The sequence below is a fragment of the Scatophagus argus genome, chromosome 2, assembly GCF_020382885.2.
Source record: "Scatophagus argus isolate fScaArg1 chromosome 2, fScaArg1.pri, whole genome shotgun sequence".
NCBI lineage: Eukaryota > Metazoa > Chordata > Actinopteri > Scatophagidae > Scatophagus > Scatophagus argus.
Genome location: NC_058494.1, coordinates 277138 through 302411, shown reverse-complemented (window position 1 = coordinate 302411; position 25274 = coordinate 277138). Strand labels below are relative to the sequence as shown.

Below are 25274 nucleotides of genomic sequence, written 5' to 3'. Positions count from 1 at the left end.
GGAACAAGAAGAGGAGGAATAGGGCATCCAAAAGTTAATTACTATACCAACACACTTTGGTTCTGTGATTCCCAAACCTTTTCACATCAAGCAGCTATAAACTAAAAAAAAATCAGATTTTGTCAAACGGTCCCTGAAACAAATATTTGGTTTTATATCTTTTAGAACAAAAAGTCAGTGAAACTCATGACCACTTAAAATATTGCTCCAGTTAGTCAATAACGAGAATTTCTTTGGGATGAATTCTCTGTTTAAGCTGTCAACCAATCAGCTACAAATTTGACCTGTCAATATACTAGAGTATATTAGACTAATTAGAGTGAGTGTTCAAAAATCGCTTAATGCAGCTTTAACTGCAAATTTGACAAAAACAATTGATAATTAATAACAAAAAACATTCTGCTGAGGAAAGGAAGTGAAATTTGAGAGCTTGACAGAGAGGGAGAGAAAAAGAGACAGAAGAGTAAGAGAAGGACAAGATGATGCAGCTATCCATAATGTGCTGAAAAGATACAAAAGTTAACAAGAAAATGAGCAACTCAAATACAGCTTGACATACACACACACACGCACGCACATCTTGATCATTGCTTACAATAAGATAGAAATCATGCCAGTATCAAGTAAGTGGCACATTTTTTATAAATTGAAATAAATATTACATATTGAGATGACCTTATTTAAAGGTATGTTAATTTGGTCAATGTATTTTTGCCTCTATGTACATGTAAATAACAATGTTAAATGAAATGCCCTGAAGTACATTAGTAAAAAATAAAAAAACTCTGCTGTCTGTATTTACAAACTGAACTGCAAATAATTTATTGCGTATGTATAACATGCATTAGATGTAGATGTAATACCTGCTCCTCTCATTATAGTTACACAAATAACACAAATATGAACACTGTGCTTTAAAAAGACATATGTAACAATCTGCAACATATGGAAAATATAACTTAAAGTTATTTTTCCAACTTACCACTTGCAAATTATGTAAAGTCAGGCTGTGATTCAGAAAGCAAAGGATTTAAAAGAAGTGTCCTCATTTCAGAAATTGGCAACTCACAAAGATGAGAAGTGATAGAGATAAAATCAATTTTGCGGAAATGACATTATGCACTTGTGAATTGATCGTAGACTTCAGAAGGCGCAGACATCTCCCCCTTCCTCCCCTGCACATTGGAGGGACAATGGTGGAAGTGGTCCCCAGCTTCAGGTACCTGGGTACCATCCACATAACGGACGACCTGGAGCAGCAGCACTTCCTGTCTGATCAGGAAGGCACACCGGTGCCTCTACTTTCTCAGGAGGCTGAGGTGTGCTGGACTGGGGAGCTCAGTTCTGACATCATTTTACAGATGTGTGGATGAGAGCGTCCTGTGCTCCTGCATCACCATGTGGCATGGCAGCTGCTCTGCAGCAGAGAGGAAGGCTCTGCAGAGGGTGGTGAAAGCTGCACATAGGATTGTTGGACGTAGCCTATCCCACCATGGACATTTACACCTCTAGATGCAGGAAAAGGGCCTCCTGCATCATGAAGGACCCCACCCACCCCTCACACGAACTTTGTGTCCCTCTCCCCTCAGGCAAGAGGCTGTGCAGCATTAAGAGCAGGACCACCAGCCTGAGGAACAGCTTCTTCCCAGAAGCTGTGAGACTGCTGAACTCTGGAGGACCTCTGTAGCCCCTGCTCCCCTACATCCCCCACCCCACCCCACCCCCGCACACACACATATATATATATATATATATATATACACACACACACACACACATCACCCTCCCTCTGCCTTCCCCGACAGCCACCCACGGAAATATTGCACAAACTGCAGCTGTCTTGCACAGAACTTTTGCGCTGACTTTTGCACAATACGCCACCTCAACTCCATTTGCACACTACCTCAAATGGTGCAGGACTGTTGCATATATTGTTGCCATTTCATTGTTACACTTTATTCTGTTTATACTGTATACTTTTATACTGTTGTTTTTATATTTATAGTTATTTTTGCATATTTATATGTTATTGGGCTTATACTCGGACCAGGGAAACTAATCTAAATTGAAGGCAGAGTAATTAATCTAGCACCAGATATATAATACAGTAGTTATAGTAAACTGTGGTCTATTCACATTGTTTATATTAATTTTAAATACTTGGATAACTGTGTCTTATAGTTATAGTTATTAACAACAAGAAATTTATGAAAGAAGACAACATATTATTGATGGCAACCAATGTAGACTACTTCCTTTTTGCCAATAGAGAAATAAATAATTCTTATTATTTTATTACAAAATATCTCAATTTTGTGAATTATCCAGTTAAAGAAATTTTATAGACTTTATGAAAGGGTTTATATGACAAATTTTTAATCATTTGGGGCTTCTGCAAATTTGCAATTGCAATATAGTAACTTATTTGTTATTTCTTACTTATTTTCCTTGAGTAATAAAACAGCAAATAGGCTTATCTGCATATAGAGAGGGAAAGTGAAATCTTATCACAAGTGGTCACCAAAGATGCCAGGTATGAACAAAGCTCTTCACACTTGTGATGGGATCAGCAATAATGGGTGTTGATGGCAGGTATAAACAGACTCGTAATTTATAATAATACAGCTCAGTGAGGATACAGACATTTCATAGACAAGATGAGCATGTTTAAAGGTAGTTTGCCTACTTGTCACTGTTAACAGAGACTCCAGTCTGGAGTGGAGGGCTACATATCCAGTATGGACCCTTGGGCAAGGTACTTAATGCTATCAAATAAGAGTCACACCGGCTTGGACGTCACCAACAAGGTCTGCGTCAGGGCAACCTGATGACAAATGGGCTACTGGAACAAGACATTTGTGGACAAGGGCAGCGAATAGGGAACTGCTGGAATGCTGCTACACAAGCAATCCCAGAGAGAAAGGATACATGCAGAGGCCAAAACCAACATCTATGCAAACAAAGAAACGACTATTCCATCTTATTGCACAGACTGGAACACCTAATTGGCATCAAAGGAACTGCATTAAGCTGGTTTCAGTCTCATTTATCAGATCGATCTCAATTTGTTCATATTAATGATACATCGTACACACTCACAAAAGTTAGTCACGGAGTTCCCCAAGGTTCTGTCCTCAGGCCAATATTATTCACCCTTTATATGCTCCCCATCGGTGATACTATTAGGAAACATCCATCCATCCTTTTTCTATACCGCTTATCCGTCAGGGTCGCAGGGGAGCTGGAGCCTATCCCAGCTGACTACGGGCGAGAGGTGGGGTACACCCTGGACTGGTCGCCAGTCAATCGCAGGGCCCTATTAGGAAACACTCCATACATTTTCATTGTTATGCAGATGACACACACAATTGTACTTGTCAGTGAAACCAGAAGAAACAAATCAGCTAGTCAAACTTCAGGCATGTCTTAAAGGCATAAAAACCTGGTTGATTGCAATTTCCTACTTCTAAACTCAGACAAAACTGAAGTTATTGTTCTGGGTCCTGCTCACCTTAGAAACAAATTATCCAGTGATATAGCAATGCTAGATGACTTAGCCATGGCCTCAAGCTTCACTGTAAAGAATTTAGGAGTTATCTTTGACCAGGACATGTCCTTTAACCCACACATATCGAATATTTCAAAGATTACATTCTTTCACCTCTGCAATATTGCAAAAATTAGGCACATTCTAAGTCAGAAAAATGCAGAAAAATTAGTCCATGCATTCATTACCTCCAGGCTGGATTATTGTAACTCCCTTCTATCAGGCTGCCCCAATAAATCTATAAAGACTCTCCAGCTAATCTAAGATCCTATCTTAAAGAGCTGATAGTTCCCTATTATCCCGCCTTTGTGTTCCCAAAATGCAGGGCTAGTTGTGGTTCCTAGAGTCCTCAAAAGTACTATGGAACCATCTTCCGGTTTCGGTCCGGGAGGCGGACACCCTCTCTACTTTTAAGAGTAGACTAAAAATTTTTCTGTTTGATAAAGCTTATAGTTAGGGCTGGCCTATGTCGGCCCCTAGTTATGCTGCTATAGGCTTAGAATGCCAGGGGTCCTCAGATGACGCACTGAGCTCTTTCTTCCTCTCCCTCTCCTTCTGCGCACATTTATGCATATAACTAACCCAACTTCTTCCCTGGACTCCTTGTGCTTTCTCGTCTCACAGGATCCCATGGATCGTGGCTGGACCTCCTGCTGCGGCCCTGCTTGAAACTTACTGCGATTAATACTGTTTAGTCATAATCTATTTTAATTCTACTCTAATTAATTACTACTCTGCTGCAGCTGATACCATTATTATTGTTACTGTTGGGATCTCTGACCATGTGCTCTGGAGAACAATAGAGCGGCCTACATGTACCCCATAAAGCCTGAGTTAGAGGTTCAAGACCCCCCCCCCCCATGAGGCACACCTAGTCATAAATCTGAATTCGAACTCAGAACCGGCACAGATATTGGCTGTGGTCCAGCCATCTCCACAGGGGTCCAAGGTGACGTCACTCAGGTAATAAAAGTTCACCGCGACCCTCAGTCGTGGCTTTTTCCCCGTGCATGCTGTGACAATGAGAGCTATTAGGCTCTCCGAGGTGTCCAGCTGCCAAAAGGGAGCAACAGTAAAACGTTGCTGATCGCACGATAACGAGCCGCGCACCAATATTGTTTAAGGATGAAAGAAAGTTAGTTTTTTTTTTTTCACCCGTGATTTTCCCCACTGCTGCCGAGGGACACACAGTGATACGCTGCATCACTAAAGGAGCGAAACAACAGACTGCCAGCACCCCATTTAGGACAACACAGCGAATGTAAGTGGACCATTACTTTTCTAACTCCGAAGGAGTGGAGCAACTCACAGTAAGAGGTTTATGTCTGGGCAGAAATAGTGTAAAGTAGGGTTATTTACACATGATTCTCTTTAACTTGTAAGTGCTGCAATCATTTAATTTGTGTACTGGCATTATTAAGATAGAGTTGCTAATGTGTGACTTTCGCTTGTAAGTGCTGCACTCATTTAATTTTTGTTACCGATCATCCAAGCTCATCAGTTCAGTGAGCTCGCGTATCACCGTTTAAAAGACCAATATCTGAGCAGATAAACTTTGGTTTTATTGTGTGGTGATAGACTCAAAAGAACTGAAGTGGTGACCTTTACTGAGTTTTTAATTCTTTAAGTTCCTCTTCTATCCTTATCTCTCTCACACATTTTTACATGAATATCACATAACTCCATTGCCATCTTTCTCTCTCTCTCTCTCTCTCTCTCTCTCTCTCTCTCTCTCTCTCTCTCACACACACACACACACACACACACACACACACACACACACACTTGTATATATGCACACTCATATACATGTATAGATATACCCTTGCTACTGTACCTGTGTTATCCCTAATTAGTAGTTAATGTGTGTAGATAAAACTTGGATTATAATAGTGTTTATTGCAAAGTGATATTTATCTCTGGATGGTTGTTGCTAGTTAATAAATCCTATTATAAAATTTAACTTGTCGTTGTCTGTGGTTATTGTGAATGTACTTGTAATAACAGCTGGATTCATGACAGTCAGTGCTCGGATTTACCCTTCATATTTCCTACTTATTAATTTAGCTATTATTCCCTGGTGAAAGGGTGGTGTCCCGATTTTTACGTGTACAAAGGATACACTGATTTTGCTTCAATGATTATTCCCAATAATCATTGACCCTTCTTGCCAATAACCAAATTGCCCCTACAAGTGCACAACATGTAGGTACATGAGTGGGGCTCAGAAGGGAATTGGTAGCAATTCCAGGGGAGCCAAGCACCAGCTACTGATCAACAAAGCAGTCACAAGGTACTGCAAAACCAGGCAGACCAACCTGTGAACTGCCTGGACTGACTACAAGAAATCCTACAACTCAATGCCATACAAATGGATACTGGAATACAATATCAACATACAATCTATCATACAATATCAAGAGCCTTCATAAAGAACCTGATGGGAGACAACGCTAGACGTCAACTCAAAGCCATTTGCACAAGTTACCAAGGTGGTGCGCTATCCCTGTTGCTGTTCTGTATAAGCCTGAACCCCCTCTGCCAGATCATCATAAAGAGTGGTTATGGATACCGGTTGTGGGGCAACCATCAGCTGCCTCCTCTACATGGATGACATTTAATTACAACCCCACCCCCCCTGCCACCGTTCCTCTCCCCTCTTCACTCATCTTCAAGCCAGCAGACACTACCACCATCACCCAACCATCACCATCTTCACCTTCACCTCCCATCACCCCCCCCATATTTACACCACTTCACACCAGCCCCCTCCACCATCAGCCCCCCCATCCCCTACTGTCGACCCCTTTCCCCTCCTCACCCTTCTCCTTAACCTTAACATCGCACAAGGTGAGGAGAGAACTGAGGTGGCTGAAGAGCAGAAAAGCCACAGGACCAGACGGGATCAGCCCCATACTGCTTAGGGACTGTGCTGACCAGCTCTGTGAGGTGGTCATGTACATCTTCAACCCCAGCCTTAGTCTGGAGAGGGTCCCTGTCCTGTGGAAGACCTCCTGTGTGGTTCCAGTTCCTAAGACTGCACACCCGAAGGAGGCAAACCACTACAGGCCTGTCGCCTTGACCTCCCACCTGATGAAGACCATGGAGAGGCTCATCCTCAGCCACCTTTGCACTGTGGTGAGCATAGCGATGGACACGCTGCAGTTTGCCTGCAAGTCAAACAGCGGGGCAGATGATGCTGTCATCTACCTGCTGCACTGGGTGCTGACTCACCTGAGAGTGCTGGGAGTGCTATGTGAATCATGTTTTTTGAATTCTCAATCACATTCAATGCAATTCAATCAGTGCTGCTGAGAGGAAAGCTGGAGAGAGCAGGAGTGGGTGGACATTTAGCTGCTCTCACCTTTCCTCTTCACCCTTTACACTTTGGACTTCATCTACAACACCAGCACATGTCACCTCCAGAAGTTCTCAGCCATTGTTGGCTGTGTATCTAAGGGGAATGAGACAAAGTACAGTTCAGTCATCATGGACTTTGTGGACTGGTGTGAGCGCAACCACCTGTGCTTAAACACCAGTAAAACCAAGGAGATGGTGACTGACCTCCGGAGAAGGACATTACAAGGATTCAAGGATTCAAGGAGCTTTATTGTCATTTCACACACGTAAAACATGAGTGGAACGATCTATGTATGTATGTACCACATACACCGGTGATCTGGGTATCTACCTCAACCATAAAATGGACTGGTCACATAACACCGATGCTGTGTACAAGAAGGGCCACATTCGCCTCCACCTCCTGAGGAGACTGAGGTCCTTTGGAGTGTGCAGGCCCCTGCTACGGACATTTTACAACTCTGTGGTAGCCTCTGCTATTCAATACGCTGTGGTCTGTTGGGGACCTGGCAGCACGGACCGGGACAGGAAGATACTGAACAAGCTGGTCAGGAGGGCTCTGTCCTGAGCTGCCCACTAGACTCCATGGAGGAGGTAGGTGAGAGGAGGATGTTAGCCAAGCTGACATCCATCATGGACAACACCTCTCACCCTCCACATCAGACAGTGGAGGCTCTGAGCAGCTCCTTCAGTGGCAGACTGCTACACCCCCAGTGTAGGAAGGAGCACTACCGCAGGTCTTTCATTCCCACTGCTGTTACACTGTACAACTCAACAGTCTAGTCCTCTTTTCCTTCCTTATGCAGACTTGTATGTAGCTGTATATCGCACAGTGTTTACTTGGAAATTGTTAATTTATTATCTCTTTATATTTTTGAAACTGTTTTTGCACACTTTTTGTTTTTACACTCTTTTCTGTTCTTGTGAGCTGCCACGACAAGTGAATTTCCCCACTGTGGGATCAATAATGTTCATCTTATCACCAGAATCTACACCAATGACATCAGAATGTCATTCAGACCAGATCATGGTGGGATGGTAAGATAGTGAGGCAAAATGATCAGAACAGAGGGGGCTGAACTCCCGGAACACAACACTACAGATGTTCAGGACAGCTACAAGTACATTGGGATCCCACAGGCAAATAGAAACCATGAGGAGGCCGCAAGGAAGTCAACTGCAATTAGATACCTAAACAGAGTGAGGCAGGTCCTAAGAAATCAGCTGAATGGTAAGAACAAGGTCCAGGCCATCAACACATACACCCTGTCAATCATCAGATACCCCACTGGCATAAGAAGTTGGCCAAAGAAAGAGATAGAGGCCACCGACATCAAGACAAGGAAGCTCATCACGATGCATGGGGGGTTTTCACCCCAGGTCCAGCACCATGAGAGTGTACACTAAGTGGAACGAGGAAGTCCGAGGACTGGTAAGTTTCAGAGCCACTGTCCAGGGCGAAGCAACAAAGATCCAGGATTACTTTACACTTAAACTTAAACTTCATCAGGAAGGGACAAGCCCCTGCACAGCATGCACCACCGACAGATAAAAGAATCAGAATCTGAATATTTGACTGTGGCTGACTTCCTTGCAGCTTCCTCATGTTTCCCATTTGCCTGCGGGATGCCAAGGTATTTGTAGCTGTCCTGAACATCTGTTATGTTGACTTCTGGTAGTTCAGCGCCCTCCGTTCTCATCATCTTACCTCTCTTTGTTACCATCTGACAGCACTTATCCAGTCTGAATGACATTTCGATGTCATTGCTGTAGATCCTAGTGATGTGGATAGCCTGTTGACAGGTGTATAAAATACATAACATTTTATAATATGTAATATCTGTAATTCCTAAATGGTTAATGTGTGTTTCATTACAAACTGGACTGGTGCAAGAACGTGGACATGGTCTACAGAAAGGGCCAGAGCCGCCTCTACTTTCTGAGGCGGCTGAGGTCCTTCAACATCTGCAGGACGATGCTGAGGATGTTCTACGAGTCGGTGGTGTCCAGTGCCATCACATATGCCGTTGCCTGCTGGGGCAGCTGCCTGAGGGTGAGGGACACTAACAGACTCAACAGAATCATCAAGAAGGCCAGCCATGTTGTGGGAGAGGAACTGGACTCTCTGACAGTGGTGTCTGAGAGGAGGATGTTGTCCAAAATAAGAACTATACTGGACTTTCCCTCTCACCCTCTCCACAATGTGCTGATCGGCTACAGGAGCTCGTTCAGCAACAGACTCATACTGCCACGATGCACCACAGAGCGACACAGGAAATCATTCCTGCCTGTCGCCATCAAACTGTTAAACTCAGCACTGTGACGGACACACTCACTGTTTATACAATGTACATATTGGCTACTTTTACACATTGTACATACCTGTATTTTTAAATTTTCTTAAAAAATTTTTTGAATACAGTTTTTGTAAATACTACTGTACTTGAGATTTTAGTTTTTGTTTATCCTATTTATATACTCTGCACTTTTCTCCTTTCTTGGTCGGGAATACTGCATGTGCAATTGTCTGTAGAAACAAGAATTTCCCTCCAGGGATTAATAAAGGAATTCTGATTCTGATTCTGATTTTAAATTCAATGTGGTAGTGTACAGAGGCCAAATGCCAAAAAACTTATACTAGTGTCAATATATGTACCAAACTGTAAATATTATATCTTAATTTATATAATTTAATTTTGTGTTTTCTCTTTTGTAAGAGTGATTTATGGATCTGAAAATGTGAAACAATTATTCTCTGTACTTGCACTTAGATGGAATTAATTACTTAGAAATGTATCAATTGAACATTGTTCAGTACCAAATTGCATTTTCCTTTTCAGAATAAATCAAGTACTGAGTAACTGGATAAATAACTTGACATTATCTACATACCTATGCACGCGCCCTCACACACACACACACAAACTCACACACACTCACAAATATTTAGGTCATAAAACAACAATAATTTCTTGATCCAGGTCTTAAAGAATTACCTCATAATTTTTTTAAAACCCTTAAGCCAAATTTACTCATTTGAAAGAATATAAAATCAGTTTGAAATGATTGAGGAAATTAATAAAGCAACAATTACACTCAGACAAAAGTGATTACATTATACTAACTTCACATACAATACAGGACATCTTTAGTTATTTTCAGATGAACTATTTCTTGAAGACCTGAAATCTTAAACTTTCCCATTTGTCACAACCATCACCACTAGCCATTGGTCAGAGGTGTTGACCGTGGTAAATATACAAACCACTGAGATGATGTCATCAGGGTAGGTGGATTATTATAACAACAAGTAAGCCGCCATGCACCATTCATCAAACTCACATGCTGCAACACCTAACTGGTACTATGGTTTTGTGCCATTCTACATTGCCCTTGCTAAAAATTACCTCACCACTACAGCAGATGCTCTGCTGAACTCAATTGCTCTGTCAAAGTGTAGAGAAATGACAGTATGGTATACTAGGCAGCAGGTTAGTAGCATGAATGGTACATGGTAGTGGAGGATGGCTAACATTGTTATACTGATCCACCCACCTTAATGGGGATCCTTTGGGTGTGGCGATGCCATAGCCTTTGGAGTCAAGGTTTCCTCCCACTTTCATGGTGTCACAGGGTTTCCTCTGTTCGATATACTCATTCATAGTGGACTCCAGCAGGTAGGCGTATTTTCCTTTGGACTTCCTCACACGCAGGACACCCTCGGATGTTTTCTTGACGAAGACAGATGGTTCTGCTGATTTCATGTACTGCCACATCTTGTCAAACAAGGCAATTTTAGAGCGCTAAAAAGAGAGACACAGTTAAGAAACTACAATGTAGTTTGTTCAGCTTTGGTAGCTATAAGTACACTTCAATACCTTTAAGCACATAGTACTTTAACAACTCTGTATCACTGAGGACAAATAAAAATAGTGAACATGTCTCCTTATAGAATGTTTACAAAGGCTTTTGAAACTTTTAACTTTTAAAATATTTCGACAGTGTATTTTCATCAATCCTTTTTCTCCTTCACAGGGTATGCTGGGGACTAGGACTGTTGTTGAGACTAAACATTGTAAACTTGTTCAGGTACACTGGCAATGGTTTCAAAATCGAAGCATCTGAAACATCTCCTGTCTAAGCTGTACGTTTGAAATGTCAGTAATGGTTGAGGTGTCATTAGACCCAGTAGCTCTGATCACATTCATTTTCTATATGGTTCTTCTTGCACTGTAGATAATGAAAGCGCTCAGTCCTCTGGAGGTGGTGTAGTATTGATAGCTGTATAGTTGGGGTTGAGGTCTCTCTCCAGTCTTTGCTACAAATGTATCTTTGAGGCCAGCTTTCAGTATTTCAGAATTGTATGCTTCGCTTCAGAGACTGCAAATTCATCAAGCATGAAAAAGAGACAAATAAGCAAAATTTTTCTTATCAGTTAACCTGTTTATCTGTGAAATGTTTCAAACTGTTGTTTTTGGAACATTTCACAACTTCCAATGTTTTGTTATCTCTAGTCCAACTTGTTTGAAATGTGCTGCTAGCATCAAGTTCAGAATAAGGATATATTTACAAAATTCAATAGTTTCTCTCTCTGCTAAATGTCAAAAAAGGACAAGCAATTTACCATATTTACCACACTGTGTTTTATATAGCACTTCCAACTTTTTTGAACTGATTGCAAATGTGCACTCTGTGATCCCATGAATTAGTCTCAGCTTTCAAAACAAATCCATAAGCAACTTGTTTAATTACATCATGCTTATGACATTAATGGTCTTACTAATATTATCACTGTCTAAACTAAATGGACTCATACGAGGGAGTCAGAGGCTGAGGAGCCCAACTTTTGTAGTTATTCTGAGAAAATCAGAATCAGCTTTACTGGCCAAGTTTGCGTATACAAACAAGTAATTTGACTCTGGTTAGACTTTGCTCTCAAGTACAAAAACTAACACAAACAGTGCAAGGCAATGCTGTGCAATAGACAGATAATAATGATACTGTATGGTTAAATAAATGAGGTGGATGAGCATAACATTTGTGGTTGTCATAGTCCAGTGTAAGGATGGGGGCTATTTCAGAGTGTTCAAAAGAGTGACAGCTTGGGGAAAGAAGCTGTGTTTGTGCCGTCTGCTTTTGGCAGACAGTAACCTGTATCGCCTGCCAGAGGGAAGGAGTTTAAACAGTTTGTGACCAGGATGTGAGGGATCTGCAGAGATCTTTCTTGCCCTTTTCCTGACCCTGGACCTGTACAGGTCCTGAATGGAGAGAAGGTCAGCTCAACAATCCTCTCCCGCCCTGTCACGTTGGGTGGCTGACCCAAACCAGACAGTGATGGAAGTGAAGATGACAGAATGAATGATGGCGGAGTAGAAGGTGATCAGCAGCTCCTTAGGCTGGTTAAACCTCCTTAGCTATCGCAGGAAGTATAACCTCTGCTGGGCCTTTTTCTGTATTGAGTCAATGTGAGGTGACCACTTTAGGTCCTGTGAGATGGTAGATCCCAGGAAGCTAAAGGAGTCTACATTGGACACCACCACCACACACACACCGCCACAGGTTTAGACGTTTTTAGTTTCTGCCTGTAGGTTGGGATGAGATGAAGCAGACAGTGGTCGGAGAGTCCTAGAGCTGCCCAGGAAACAGCATGATAGGCATCCCTGAGGCCCAGTGGTTCAGTGTGTTTTTTTTTTTTTTCCTGGTGGGACTCTTGATATGCTGCCCGTACTTAGGTAGTTCCTGGTTGAAATGCATTTAACACTAATATTAGTAGCATTAAACTTGTTATCCCTGAACCCTAATCTCATTAACATTAAATTACCATTAAACAGAATTTGCAATAAAAAATACAGTGGCGAAAGTTAGATTTCGCAGAAACAATATTAACATCTAATGTTCAATTATTATGGCCAACATTCATTAATTAACAGTCCCAAGATCAACATATTGTCATGTAAGTGACACAGTCGAAAATTGACCTCCCAGAGAATCAGGTTTATCACACTTGCCAAGTACAGAAGCCAGGCACTTTTGTGACAACTCAGATGGTGTGGTTTCATTTATTACCTGTCTTTGCGGATGTCCTCACAGATTCAAAACTGCAATTTTTCCAGAAAGGTGACAAGATTGCATTCTTTGTCTCCTGACTGAAATTAAGTGGGCTGAAACAGGGTTCTCACCTTGCTGTCATCTAAACTTTAGAAACAAATTATCCAGGGAAATTGCAATGCTAGATGGCTTAGCCGTGGCCTCAAGCTTCACTGTAAAGAATTTAGGAGTTATCTTTGACCAGGACATGTCCTTTAACCCACACATATCGAATATTTCAAAGATTACATTCTTTCACCTCTGCAATATTGCAAAAAATTAGGCACATTCTGAGTCAGAAAGACGCAGAAAAATTAGTCCATGCATTCATTACCTCCAAGCTGGATTATTGTAACTCCCTTCTATCAGGCTGCCCCAATAAATCTATAAAGACTCTCCAGCTAATCTAGAATGTTGCAACAAGATTACTCACAAGAACCAGCATGAGAGATCATATTTCTCCTGTACTGGCTTCTCTACATTGGCTACCTGTAAAATCGTGGTCCGACCTCCTGCTACGGTCCTGCTTGAAACTTACTGCAATTACTACTGTTTAGTCATAATCTATTTCAATTCTGTTATTACTCTGTACAGCTACTACCATAATTATTTGTACTAATATCGCTATCATAATCACCATAGTACCTTCTTTATACTTCATTGTCATTATCATTATCTACAGTTCCAATACTTCTGGAATTATTACTGCTGCTATGCATCTCTGCTTGTGTGCTACTTCTTTCACGCCCCACCCCCCTCTCTCTTTGTCTGTCTATCTTTCTAGCTCTCTCTCTCTTTCTCTTACTCCTGTTCTCTCTCTTTCTCTCACTCCTGCGCTCTCTTTCTCTCTCTCTTTCTTTCTCTCTCTCAACCCAACTGGTCAAAGCAGATGGCCGCCCATCTTGAGCTGGGGTCTGCTCCGAGATTTCTGCTTTCTAAAAGGCAGTTTTTCTTCACCACTGTCACCAAGTGCTTGCTCAAGGAGAAATGTTGGGTTCTCTATGTTACATTTTAATTAAAGAGTTTGGTCTAGACCTGGTCTAATTGGACAGTGTCATTAGATAACTTTTGTTGTGAATTGACGCTATATAAATAAACTGAATCGAACTGAATTAAACTGCAGGTTGCTTATGTGGTTACATTAAATCTTTTCGATATTGTGTTAAGTCCTTACCCTAAAGAACTCCTTGGTGGATCCAGAATCCAGGGTTCCATATGCTATCTCTGTCTGCTTAGCCAGGTCTTCAGCACTCTCGATAGGAGAAACCATCCGTTCTACTGTCAGGAAGGCAGCCAGGTTGGCAGTGTAAGATGAAATGATGATCAGAGTGAAAAACCACCACACACCCCCAACTATACGACCAGACAAAGACCTGCAGGCGGGAACACACACACACACAAACATAGACAAACAGAAAAGGGTATGCTATGATTGCAGTATCACTCTATTATTTATAATTTTCCTTATTAATTATTAAATCATTACATTGTTTTATAAACTTTACAATTACTATCTAGACAAATGGAATGAACCATACAACTTACAATTTAGTAATGTTATAGGGCTGGATTCTAGCTATTTATATTATCAAAATATCAATGTGACTTTTAATAAAGCCACGGTACTGTCACACCACGGTGATGTCTTGTCTTCTTTTGGGTTTACGTCTCGTCATTTCCTGTTTCATTTTGAAGAGTAACTCTCCTCTCATTTCAGGTCACTTGACCTTCCTCTGTCATGCTCGGTGTTTTCGCTATGCTTTGTCTTTTAGTTTTGAGTCTACGTGTCATGTTTCATGTGTGTCTTGTGTTTCCATGTGTTAGGGGCAGTCGTGGTGTGGGGGCAGTCGTGGATCAGCGGTTAGGGTGCCGGACCCGTAACCGGTGGATCGCTGGTTCGATTCCCCGTACCGGTGTCCATGGCTGAGGTACCCTTGAGCAAGGAGCAAGGTACCTAACCCCCACTGCTCCCCGGGCGCTGCACGCAGTCGCCCACTGCCCCGGGTTTGCTGTGTGTGTGTGCGCACGTCACTTGGGTGGGTTAAATGCAGAGCACGAATTTCATTGGAGTGAGTTCCCTCCAATGACGAAATATGTCACTTTCATCTTTTCATCTTTCTTCATCTTATGTTCAAGGTTTTTGTCATGTCCTGTTTTATTTTTAAAGTGTCTCTTTCCCTGGATGCACTAGTCATTCACTTGCTAGCGTTTGGTGTTCGGTGGCATCGGTGTACTTCAATCGACATATTTTGTGTTAGCTTTTATTGTGGTTGATTCTTATAAATAAGTACACAAGCACTTTAGGAAAAGTTTATTAGGAAAAGTTTATTAACCGCACGATCATCTAGATTCCTTCCTTTCCCGATCCCCTTTCTGTCTGTCGTTCAGCTTAGCTTAGTGCTAACATGGCTTCTTCCACTCACTCTCCCTCTGCCTCTCCCTCTCCCGTCTTCTGTAAGGTGTGAAATGTTTAGCTATTCCTCTGCGTCCTTTAGTGAGAGTGAGATGTGTAGAAAGTGTAGCTTATTCATAGCCTTGGAGGCGAGGCTAACTGAGTTAGAGGCCCGGCTTCGACATTAGAGGGCAATTTAAAGCTGCTGGCCAGAGATAATAGTAAATATGGTAAGATTATAATTCACGCCGGCGCTAACGACACTCCACTACCAGTCGGAGGTCACCAAAGTTAATACTGAGTCGGTGTGTAATTTGGCAAAAACCATGTCGAACTCCGTAGTGTTCTCTGGTCCCCTCCCGAATCTAACCAGTGATGACATGTTTAGCCGCATGTCATCGATCCGTCGCTGGCTGTCACGGTGGTGTCCAGAAAACAACGTGGTCTTTATAGATAACTGGGAAACTCTCTGGGGAAAACCTGGCCTTATTAGCACAGACGGCATTCATCCCACCTGGGGTGGTGCGGCTCTTATTTCTATCAATACGGCCAAGTTTATTAGACAACCAACACCCTGACAACCCAGGGTTGAGGCCAGGAAGCAGAGTCGCACACTTCTCTGCTGCTTCTGTAGGACTGTCGCCCTCCGTTAAAAGTAGAATAAATAAAAATATAAATGCACACAGTAATACTAAGTTTAACAATCTCATAGAAATAGTGTCAGTGCTTCGTCCTCCCATAGTCCAACTAGCACAAAATTTAAGAAGTGTTAATCATAATAACCTCATAAAAATACAAACTAGCAGATATTTAGAGCCAAAAAATAGGACAATCAGATGTGGATTATTAAATATACGATCCCTCCACTCTAAATCCCTCCTAGTCAGTGATCTAATTATTGCTCATCAGTCCGATATATTCTGTCTTACTGAGACTTGGTGACGGGATGAAGAGTATGTTAGTTAAACGAATCAACTCCATCTGGTTATATTAACTATCATGTTCCTCGAGACACAGGCCGAGGAGGAGGAGTGGCAGCAATCTACCACTCCAGTCTTCAGATTAACCCCAAACCTAAATCTATTTATAGTTCATTTGAGAGTGACTTTAACATTCATATGGATGTTGACTCTGACAGTCTTAAGACAGCCTTTAGTTCACTCTTAGATTCAATAGGTTTCCTTCAGATAGTGAATGAACCAACACACTGCCACAATCACACACTTGATCTAGTTCTCACCTACGGCGACATTGCACACAGTTTTAGATATGGTTGCTCCACTGAAAAAAAAGGTTGCAAATCATAGGAGGCTAGCTCCTTGATATAATTCAAATATACGAACACTGAAACAAACATCAAGACGGATGAAGAGGAAGTGGTACTCCAAATCAGCTGAATCCCAGAGGGCCTGGAAAGACCGTCTATTGGCATACAAAAAGGCCATTTGTGAAGCCAGAACTGCCTATTATTCAACATTAATAGAGCAAAACAAGAACAACCCACATTTTCTCTTTAACACTGTAGCCAGGCTGACAACGAGTCATAGCTCTGTTGAGCCTTGTATTCCTGTAGCTCTTAGTAGTGAAGACTTCATGAGTTTCTTCACCAATAAATTCAATAACATTAGAGAAAAAATCAATAAAGATCTCCCCAGAATAGCCGATATAGTGCCATCTCTAGAAATCTCTTTTAATGTTACTCCATCTCTGGACAGCTTCCTGCCCATAGACCTCCCCGAGCTGACCTCCAGCATTAACAAATCTAACCCAACTACATGTCTCTTAGACCCCATCCCAACTAAGCTCCTCAAGGACATCTTTCCCTTGATTGACGTTTTCTTTTTAGATCAGATCAACTTATCTTTAACAACAGGTTATGTACCACAGGCGTTTAAAACCGCTGTCATTAGACCTTTACTTAAAAAAGCTTCACTTGACCCAGACATCTTAGCAAACTACGCTGGTTCAAATCATATTTAACAGATAGATTTCACTTTGTTCACGTTAATGATGTTTCCTCTTCATATATAAGGGTTAGCCTCGGTGTTCCACAAGGTCCAGTGCTTGGGCCAATCCTGTTCACCTTATACATGCTCCCTCTAGGAAATATTATTCAGAAACATGGCATAAACTTTCATTGTTATGCTGATGACACTGCTGATTTTTTATTATTAAACTCAGACAAAACTGCGATCATTGTTCTAGGCCCCAAACATCTTAGAACTAGAATAGCTGATAATATTGTCTCTCTGGACAGCATTACTTTGGCCCCCAGTACGACTGCGAGGAACCTCTGCGTTATCTTCGATCAGGACGTGTCATTTATCCATCACATTAAACAGACCTCTAAGCCGCCTTCTTTCACCTCCGTAATATTGCTAAGATTAGGAGTGTCCTCTCTCAGAGTGATGCTGAAAAACTTGTCCATGCTTTCATTACTTCTAGGCTGGATTACTGCAACTCACTATTGTCAGGATGTCCAAATTACTCTATTAATAGCCTGCAGCTGATCCAGAATGCAGCAGCTAGAGTTTTAACAGGAATCAGTAAAAGGGATCATATCTCCCCCATCTTAGCTTCTCTTCACTGGCTTCCAGTAAAACTCAGAATAGACTTTAAAATTCTCCTACTTACATATAAGGCCCTACATGGACTAGCCCCACCATACCTGCAGGATCCAGGAGTCAAATTCCTTGTATGGTCACACGTACTTGGCAAATAAAGCTGATTCTGATTCTGATTACCTCCATGTGTTCAAATAGTCTATGTTTCCCTTGTCTTGTGCCAGTGTGTTTTGTCCGTGGACATTCACCCCAGCCTTGCCTTGTGTATTCTTCCTGTTATTTGCCTATGTTTAAGAGTGAATTTTACTTGTAAGTTTCAAAGCTCAGGTTTTTGTTTTTGCTTTTCTTTTGCAAAAAATTGTGCTTTCCCCTTGCTGGAGTGATTTTTTTTGTTATTTTATAGATAATTCTGGCTGAGAGTTTTTCCTCTGCTTAGGAGTGAGATTTTTCTCTTTGTAGTATATCCTGTCTTTTGTTTTAGCCTCCCTTCGGAGTGATTTTTAGTTCTTAGGAATATAGTTTATGTCATTTGTAATTTTTCATAGCTGTTTGGTTTTCTCTTTTCAGAAAATATAAAGTTTTATATGGTAGAGGGGATGCGCATCAGGAGTTTTCATAACTCATTTGTTTGTTCACTCTGCCAAGAGGGATTTCCCCGCTGCCGAAAAATAATAAAGTCTGCAGAAAGTACCACGGTCTCTGCATCTGTGTCCTGCCTAAGCCTGACAGTTACTTTCTATGCAGAACCTAAAAGTTCGGTTTTCACTTTGGCTGTCTTTGGAGAAACATGGACCACTGTGGCGCATACATACTTATGAGAACATGCTTGTGAAATGCCACTGTGTCTATCATTTTACATTTTTGGGGGGGGGTGGGGGTGACATTACTTGTCTTAAATGCCATATAACATCCTTGACTCTAAAACATTATGTGCAACTAATTTGTATTTTTGCTAGTTACACTGTAGAGAGGAGACATAATACAGCAGGTGAAATAAGTATTAAACATCTCACAATTTTTCTCAGTAAATATATTTCTAAAGGTTCTATTGACATTAACACCAGAAGTCAATAGCAACTCAAGTAATCCACACACACAAAGAAATCATACCTTAGATGTCCATAAATTAAGTCATGTGTAATAAAATGGAATGACAGAGGGATAAAGTATTGAACGCACTGAAATTTATTTTTTGAAATTTACATTTTTATTTATACTTTGTACAAAAGCCTTTGTTGGTAATAATGGCATCAAGATGTCTCCTGTGTGGAGAAATGCATTGCTCAGGTGTAATTTTTGGCCCATTCTTCCAAACAAACAGTCTTCAAATCTTGAAGGTTCCGTTGGCCTTTATGTTCTTTCTCTGAAATCAATTGAGAGTTTCTTTGGCTGTGTGTTTGGGATCATTGTCTTGCTGAAATGTCCACCCTCATTTCATCTTCATCATCCTGGTAGATGGCAGCAGATTTTTATCAAGAATGTCTCGAAAGAGAAAGTCACCATGACTGTGCATACAGGCCATGGTGTTTGAGTGCATTACTTATTGTTTTCTTTGAAACAATTTTACCTGCTTGGAATTAGCAGGTAAAATTGTCTTTCTGAAGCTCTCCACAAGTGGTCCTTGGCTCTTGGACAACTCTTCTGATAATTCTTTTCACTCCTCTGTCAGAAATCTTGCAAGGTCGTGGTCCTGGTCGTGGCTGGTTTATGGTGAAATGATGTTCTTTCCACTTCCAGATTATGGCCCAAACAGTGCTCACTAGAACAACCAGCAGTTTCGAAATCCTTCTGTAACCAACGCCATCAGTATGTTTTACAAAAATAGGGTTGCAAAGGTCTTGAGAGAGCTCTTTACTTTTATCCATCATGAGATGTTTCTTGTGTGACACCTTTTTATAGGCCATCAGTAGGATCAGCTGATATTAATTTGCACTGACAAGGGGCAGGATTGCTTTCTCATTACTGATAGATTTCAGCTGGGGTCTTGGCTTTCCATGCCTTTTTGTACCTCCCTTTCTTCATGTGTTCAATACTTTTTCCCTGTGTCATTCCACATTATTAAACACAACTTAATTTATGGACATCTATGGTTTGATTTCTTTGCATGTGTGTATTGCATGGGCTGTTACTGACATCTGGTGATGTTTTCACATCAATAGCACCTTCAGAAATACATTTATTGAGAAAAATGGTGACGTGTTCAATACTTATTTTACCCACTGTATATGCTTCACCATAATGCCAATACATTTATTTTGAATGTATCTTCACATATTGCATATGCATGCATTCAACACATTCCATGCTTTTCTTTTTCACTCCACTTTTTCTTGTCGACTTTTTTCTACAATTTTGTTTATGTTTTGTTTTGTTTGCATGAGCTTAGGGAGAGCTTGTTTAAATGTTTAAATGGTCAAATATAACATAAATAAATAAACATAATTTGCATGATAGGGAGTTGAACTTGAAAACCAGCACAGAAGTTGTTTACGTACCCCAAGTCAACTGAGAGAGTCCAGACTTTCTGCATTTTATTTTAGGAAATTTTAACACAAATTCACAGTTAACCCCAAATCAAACACACAAACAAACAATGTAGTGCTATTTTTTGGTGTGAGTTTAAAAAACTTAACAACAATGTCCCTCAAACATGCTGTGTCTTCAATTAAAGATTATTTTTCCAGAGGACTTTAGAACTTATTACATGGTGCAATGACAATCGCCCGAAGCTCAATAACAGCACAATAACAATAAGAGCTTGTAGTGGAATACAAGGCTTCAAATATGGATGCTGCTATAATGAACCTACAAATTCTAGAACAGGGATTTTCCACTTATCTTCACAGAGGATCTATAGAATCACCACAGTTTCATGGTGGGCACCCAAGAGTATGGTCATAATTTGGTTAATGAGTTTTTCATTAGCCTGCTTAAGCATATGCTATGCACCAACATTCAAAGTAGTTGTTATCAAACTTCTCCTTAAAGAGTCCACTTTTGAGTCAGAGGTTTTAGTCAACTATAGACCTATATGTAAGATCCTCGAGAAAGCAGTTACCAATCTATATACATAACAAGATTTTTCAGGGCAGTTTTAGTGTTTTAGAGTTCACAGCACAGATACTGCATTGGTCAAATGGCATCAGATGAGGAACTCTCTACTCAGACCTTAGTGCTTCATTTGATACCACTGACCATCATATCTTATTACAAAGATTGGAACATTTAATTGGCATTAAGGGAACTGCATAAGTTGGGTTTAAGTCCTGTTTATTATACCAGTCTAAGACTGTACATGTTAATGTACAAATTCAACCATACACCTTGGATTTTAAATCCAAGATGGCGGCGCGGGTGCACGCAGCGGCTCGAGGCTCTCGGCTTTTTGTGTATTTTTTCTTGTTTTTGTCTGTGTTTTCACTACTGTTTTCACCAGTCAAGGCATTAATTCAGTACGGAAGGGCTGAATTGTGGGAATTGGGGAATAATTACGGACTGTTTGCACCCCCAAAGCTGGATTTTATCCCACCAGAGCTGCAGCGGACCACAGAGGCTCTTGCCATCCCCCCTCTGTGGCCTCGGAGACGGAGGAGACAACGTAAACAAAAGCGGGGTAAGCGGAGCGGGCTGCGTGCTAGGCTACATGCTAACCCACACAGACCGGCTCTGCCCAGTCTCCTCCTCGCCAACGCCAGGTCACTCGTCAACAAACTGGACGAGATCCGAATGAGGATCGTCTCACGTAAGACGGACAGCTGTGTAGCGATCTTCACCGAGACCTGGCTGGATAAAAACATCCCCGATGCAGCGGTGGAGCTAGCGGGGCGCTCGCTGTTCCGTGCCGACAGGACTGCAGCTTCAGGCAAGACCAAAGGCGGAGGTTTGGCGCTGTACATTCACAACTCGTGGTGTACAGCAACGAACATAATAGGAACTTTTTGCTCCCCCGACTTGGAATATCTAGCAGTGAAGTGCAGACCGTTTAAACTAGTTAGAGAACTCAGCTCGGTCATGATCATAGCGACCTACATTCCACCGAGGGCTAACGCTAAGCTAGCGCTAGAGGAGCTATACTGCCTGATTAGCAGCCAAATGGACGCTAATCCAGAGGCGGCTGTGATCGTGGCTGGGGACTTTAACCATGTAGAATTAAAGGCTGTTCTCCCCAAATTCCACAAATCCATCACCTTTCCGACCAGAGACTGCAATATACTGGATCAGGTATACTGTAACATTCCAGGGGCATACAAGGCTGTAGCAGCTCCTCACTTGGGCATGTCAGATCACATCTCTGTGGAGCTGATCCCTGCCTACAGACCTCTGATTTGCAGGACCAAACCCACCACCAGAACCATCCAGGTGTGGACTGAGGAGGCTTCCTCAGCCCTACAGGACTGCTTTGAGCACACAGACTGGGGAGTGTTCAAAGCAGACGCTGACCTGGACGAGTACACGTCAGCTGTGTTGTCCTATGTTCACTTCTGTACTGATGCTGTCCTACCCACAAAGACAATCACGGTTTTTCCTAATCAAAAACCATGGGTGGACGGCACAGTGTGGCCCCTGCTAAAAGCCCGGGATGCAGCCTATAGGTCAGGAGACAGGCTGGCTTACAGCAGGGCCCGGAAAGAACTGAAAAAGGGCATCCAGCTGGCTAAACACAGGCACAAGCAGCGCATTGAGGAGCACTTCAATGACAACGATCCACGTAACATGTGGAAAGGCATCAGGACCATCACGGACTACAAGCGGAATGACCAGCAGGTCAGCCATGACCCGACCCTACCTGACACCTTAAACAGCTTCTTTGCACGCTTCGACTCTCCGAGCAGCAGAAGAACTGCACACCTTCCTCAGCCAGAGGTGCAGCAGCAGCCTCTCGTCCTGCAGCTGCACCAAGTGACCTCCGCTCTGAGGAGGATCAACACCAACAAGGCTGCAGGTCCAGATAAGGTGTCAGGGCGCACACTGAAGTCATGCGCTGACCAACTGGCAGGAGTCTTCCTGGACATCTTCAACCTGTCCATACAGCTGTCCATGGTCCCGGTGTGTCTGAAGTCCTCCATCATTGTGCCTGTGCCAAAGAAATCAACCATCACCTGTCTCAACGACTACCGACCTGTCGCTCTGACCCCGGTTATTATGAAGTGCTTCGAGAGGATCCTCCTGAGATACATCAAGGACGCCATCCCCGTTGGCCTGGACAGTCTGCAGTTCGCCTACAGGGAGAACCGTTCTACGGAGGATGCCGTCTCGACAGCACTTCACACGGCACTGACTCACCTGGAGCATCCTAACACCTACGTCAGGATGCTATTTGTGGACTTCAGCTCGGCTTTTAACACTGTCCCCCCGGACATGTTGGCCCTGAAACTCCACAACCTGGGTTTGTCAGACTCACTCTGCTCCTGGATCAGGGACTTCCTCACCAACAGGCCCCAGGTGGTGAGGATAGGGGAGTCTACATCAGCCCCACTGATCCTCAACACTGGCACGCCGCAGGGTTGTGTACTCAGCCCTGCCTTATTCACACTGTACACACACGACTGCTCTGCTATCCACCCCACAAACATGGTCGTCAAGTTCGCGGACGACACCACTGTGGTGGGTCTCATATCCAACAATGATGAGACCCACTACAGAGATGAGGTCCAGAACCTGACACAGTGGTGTTCCAGGAACAACCTCATCCTGAACATCAGCAAAACCAAGGAGGTCATAGTAGACTACAGGAGATCCAGGAAAACTGATCACGCTCCCGTCTGTATACTTGGGGAGGCGGTTGAGCGGGTGGACAGCATCAAGTTCCTGGGCATCCACATCTCCTCTGACCTCTCCTGGTCAGTGAACACCTCACACCTGGTGAAAAAGGCCCAACAGCGGCTTTTCTTTCTCAGGAAGTTGAAACGGACTGGACTGTCAACTCAGCTGCTCGTGAACTTTTACAGAGCCACGATCGAAAGCATCCTGTGTCTCAGTGTGACTGTGTGGTATGGCAGTTGCACAGCACAGGACAGGAAAGATTTAGCCCGGGTGGTGAGGACAGCACAGGGGATTGTGGGCTGCAGTCTACCAGATCTGGACTCAGTTTACACTGCCCGAGTCCAGAAGAAGGCAAGACGCATTGCCACAGACCCCACCCACCCGGGCAACAAACTGTTTGTACCGCTTCCATCAGGAAAGCGGTACAGGAACATTAAAACCAGCACCAACAGACTCAGGGACAGCTTCTTCCCCAGAGCTGTTAAAGCAATAACCCCCCTACAGTGAAACACTCATACACATAGTCTGGCACTAGTGCACTTTGTTTTATCTACCTCACTCTGTATTCTGCATTTTGTACTTTGTATTTTATATTTTTATATTTTCTTCTAAGGTGTGCAATTTTTTATTTTCCTATTTATAAGTGTGTTTTGAAGCTGAGAATCTGCACAAAATTTCGTTATGCTTGCATAATGACAATAAAGACTCTTGAATCTTGAATCTTGAATACACACCAAAGGAGCCTTAGGAGCCACAAGCTTCAGTTATCAAACTCCTCTCCTGTGGAACCATCTTCTGTATTATTATTGTCACTAGGAGTATTATAGATATCAGTATTCTTATTGGCATAGTTATATTATTTCTGTTGCTGTTGTTATGCAGCTCTGTCTGCTGTAAGTACAAATACAGTTCAAATGTAGTTAAACTGAACATGTATGTAGGCTATACCCATCATTTGCAGTATTTAAGATATTGTGGAGTATTACACTATAAAGTATAGAACATCTGGTTTACCTTGGCAAGAGGACACCCAGTTCATGGGCATGGAAGCTGACCATCCAAAAAATGTCTTGGTATATGAGAGGGCTCAAACTTAACTTTGGATTAAGCTTGGATTCCCATTGACTAACAACTCAGCATCTAAGCTCCCAACACCTTTAGGGTAACGGAGATATGAAATTCTTCATTACCCTAAGATGGAGTAATGAAATTCCCTCCATGAGTTCCTGGGATATCACATTAACAAGAATGGGATGGACATACAATAAGGTCAGTGACTACCAAAATCCAATCAGTTCATCTTTGAGTCCAAGTGGGCATTGGGTTGAAGGAGAAAAATGCAGATGAGTTAAAAAGTTATTAGATGGTTTTGAATCTAACAAGAATGTAGCTGGTAATTTTATGACTTTTAATTTAATACAAATGACTTTAAAGCATAAGTTGAAAAGATGAGTTTGAAAAGCTCCACCACCTTGCACAGTTTGCAAGAATGCCCAGCAACTACTTCATTTCCTCTATAAGATCAACTAGTTTGGGTGTGTAGTAAGCTCGTGATGCTCTT

General features: G+C 42.2%; 1 protein-coding gene across 5 annotated transcripts in view; it reads right to left on the bottom strand.

Moving 5' to 3' along the window:
* Positions 1-25274, bottom strand: part of LOC124064720 (glutamate receptor 2-like) — a 151037-nt gene that overhangs the window by 42370 nt on the left and 83393 nt on the right. For all 5 annotated transcript variants that reach the window (XR_006844306.1, XM_046399427.1, XM_046399409.1 and 2 more), the window contains 2 exons: positions 14169-14367; positions 10463-10710 (listed from right to left, as the gene is read on the bottom strand). Coding sequence is in view for 4 of the 5 variants with exons in the window: in XM_046399427.1 (XP_046255383.1) it covers positions 10463-10710; positions 14169-14367 (447 nt within the window). In the remaining variant the exon portion in view is untranslated. The remainder of the gene's footprint in view (positions 1-10462; positions 10711-14168; positions 14368-25274) is intronic.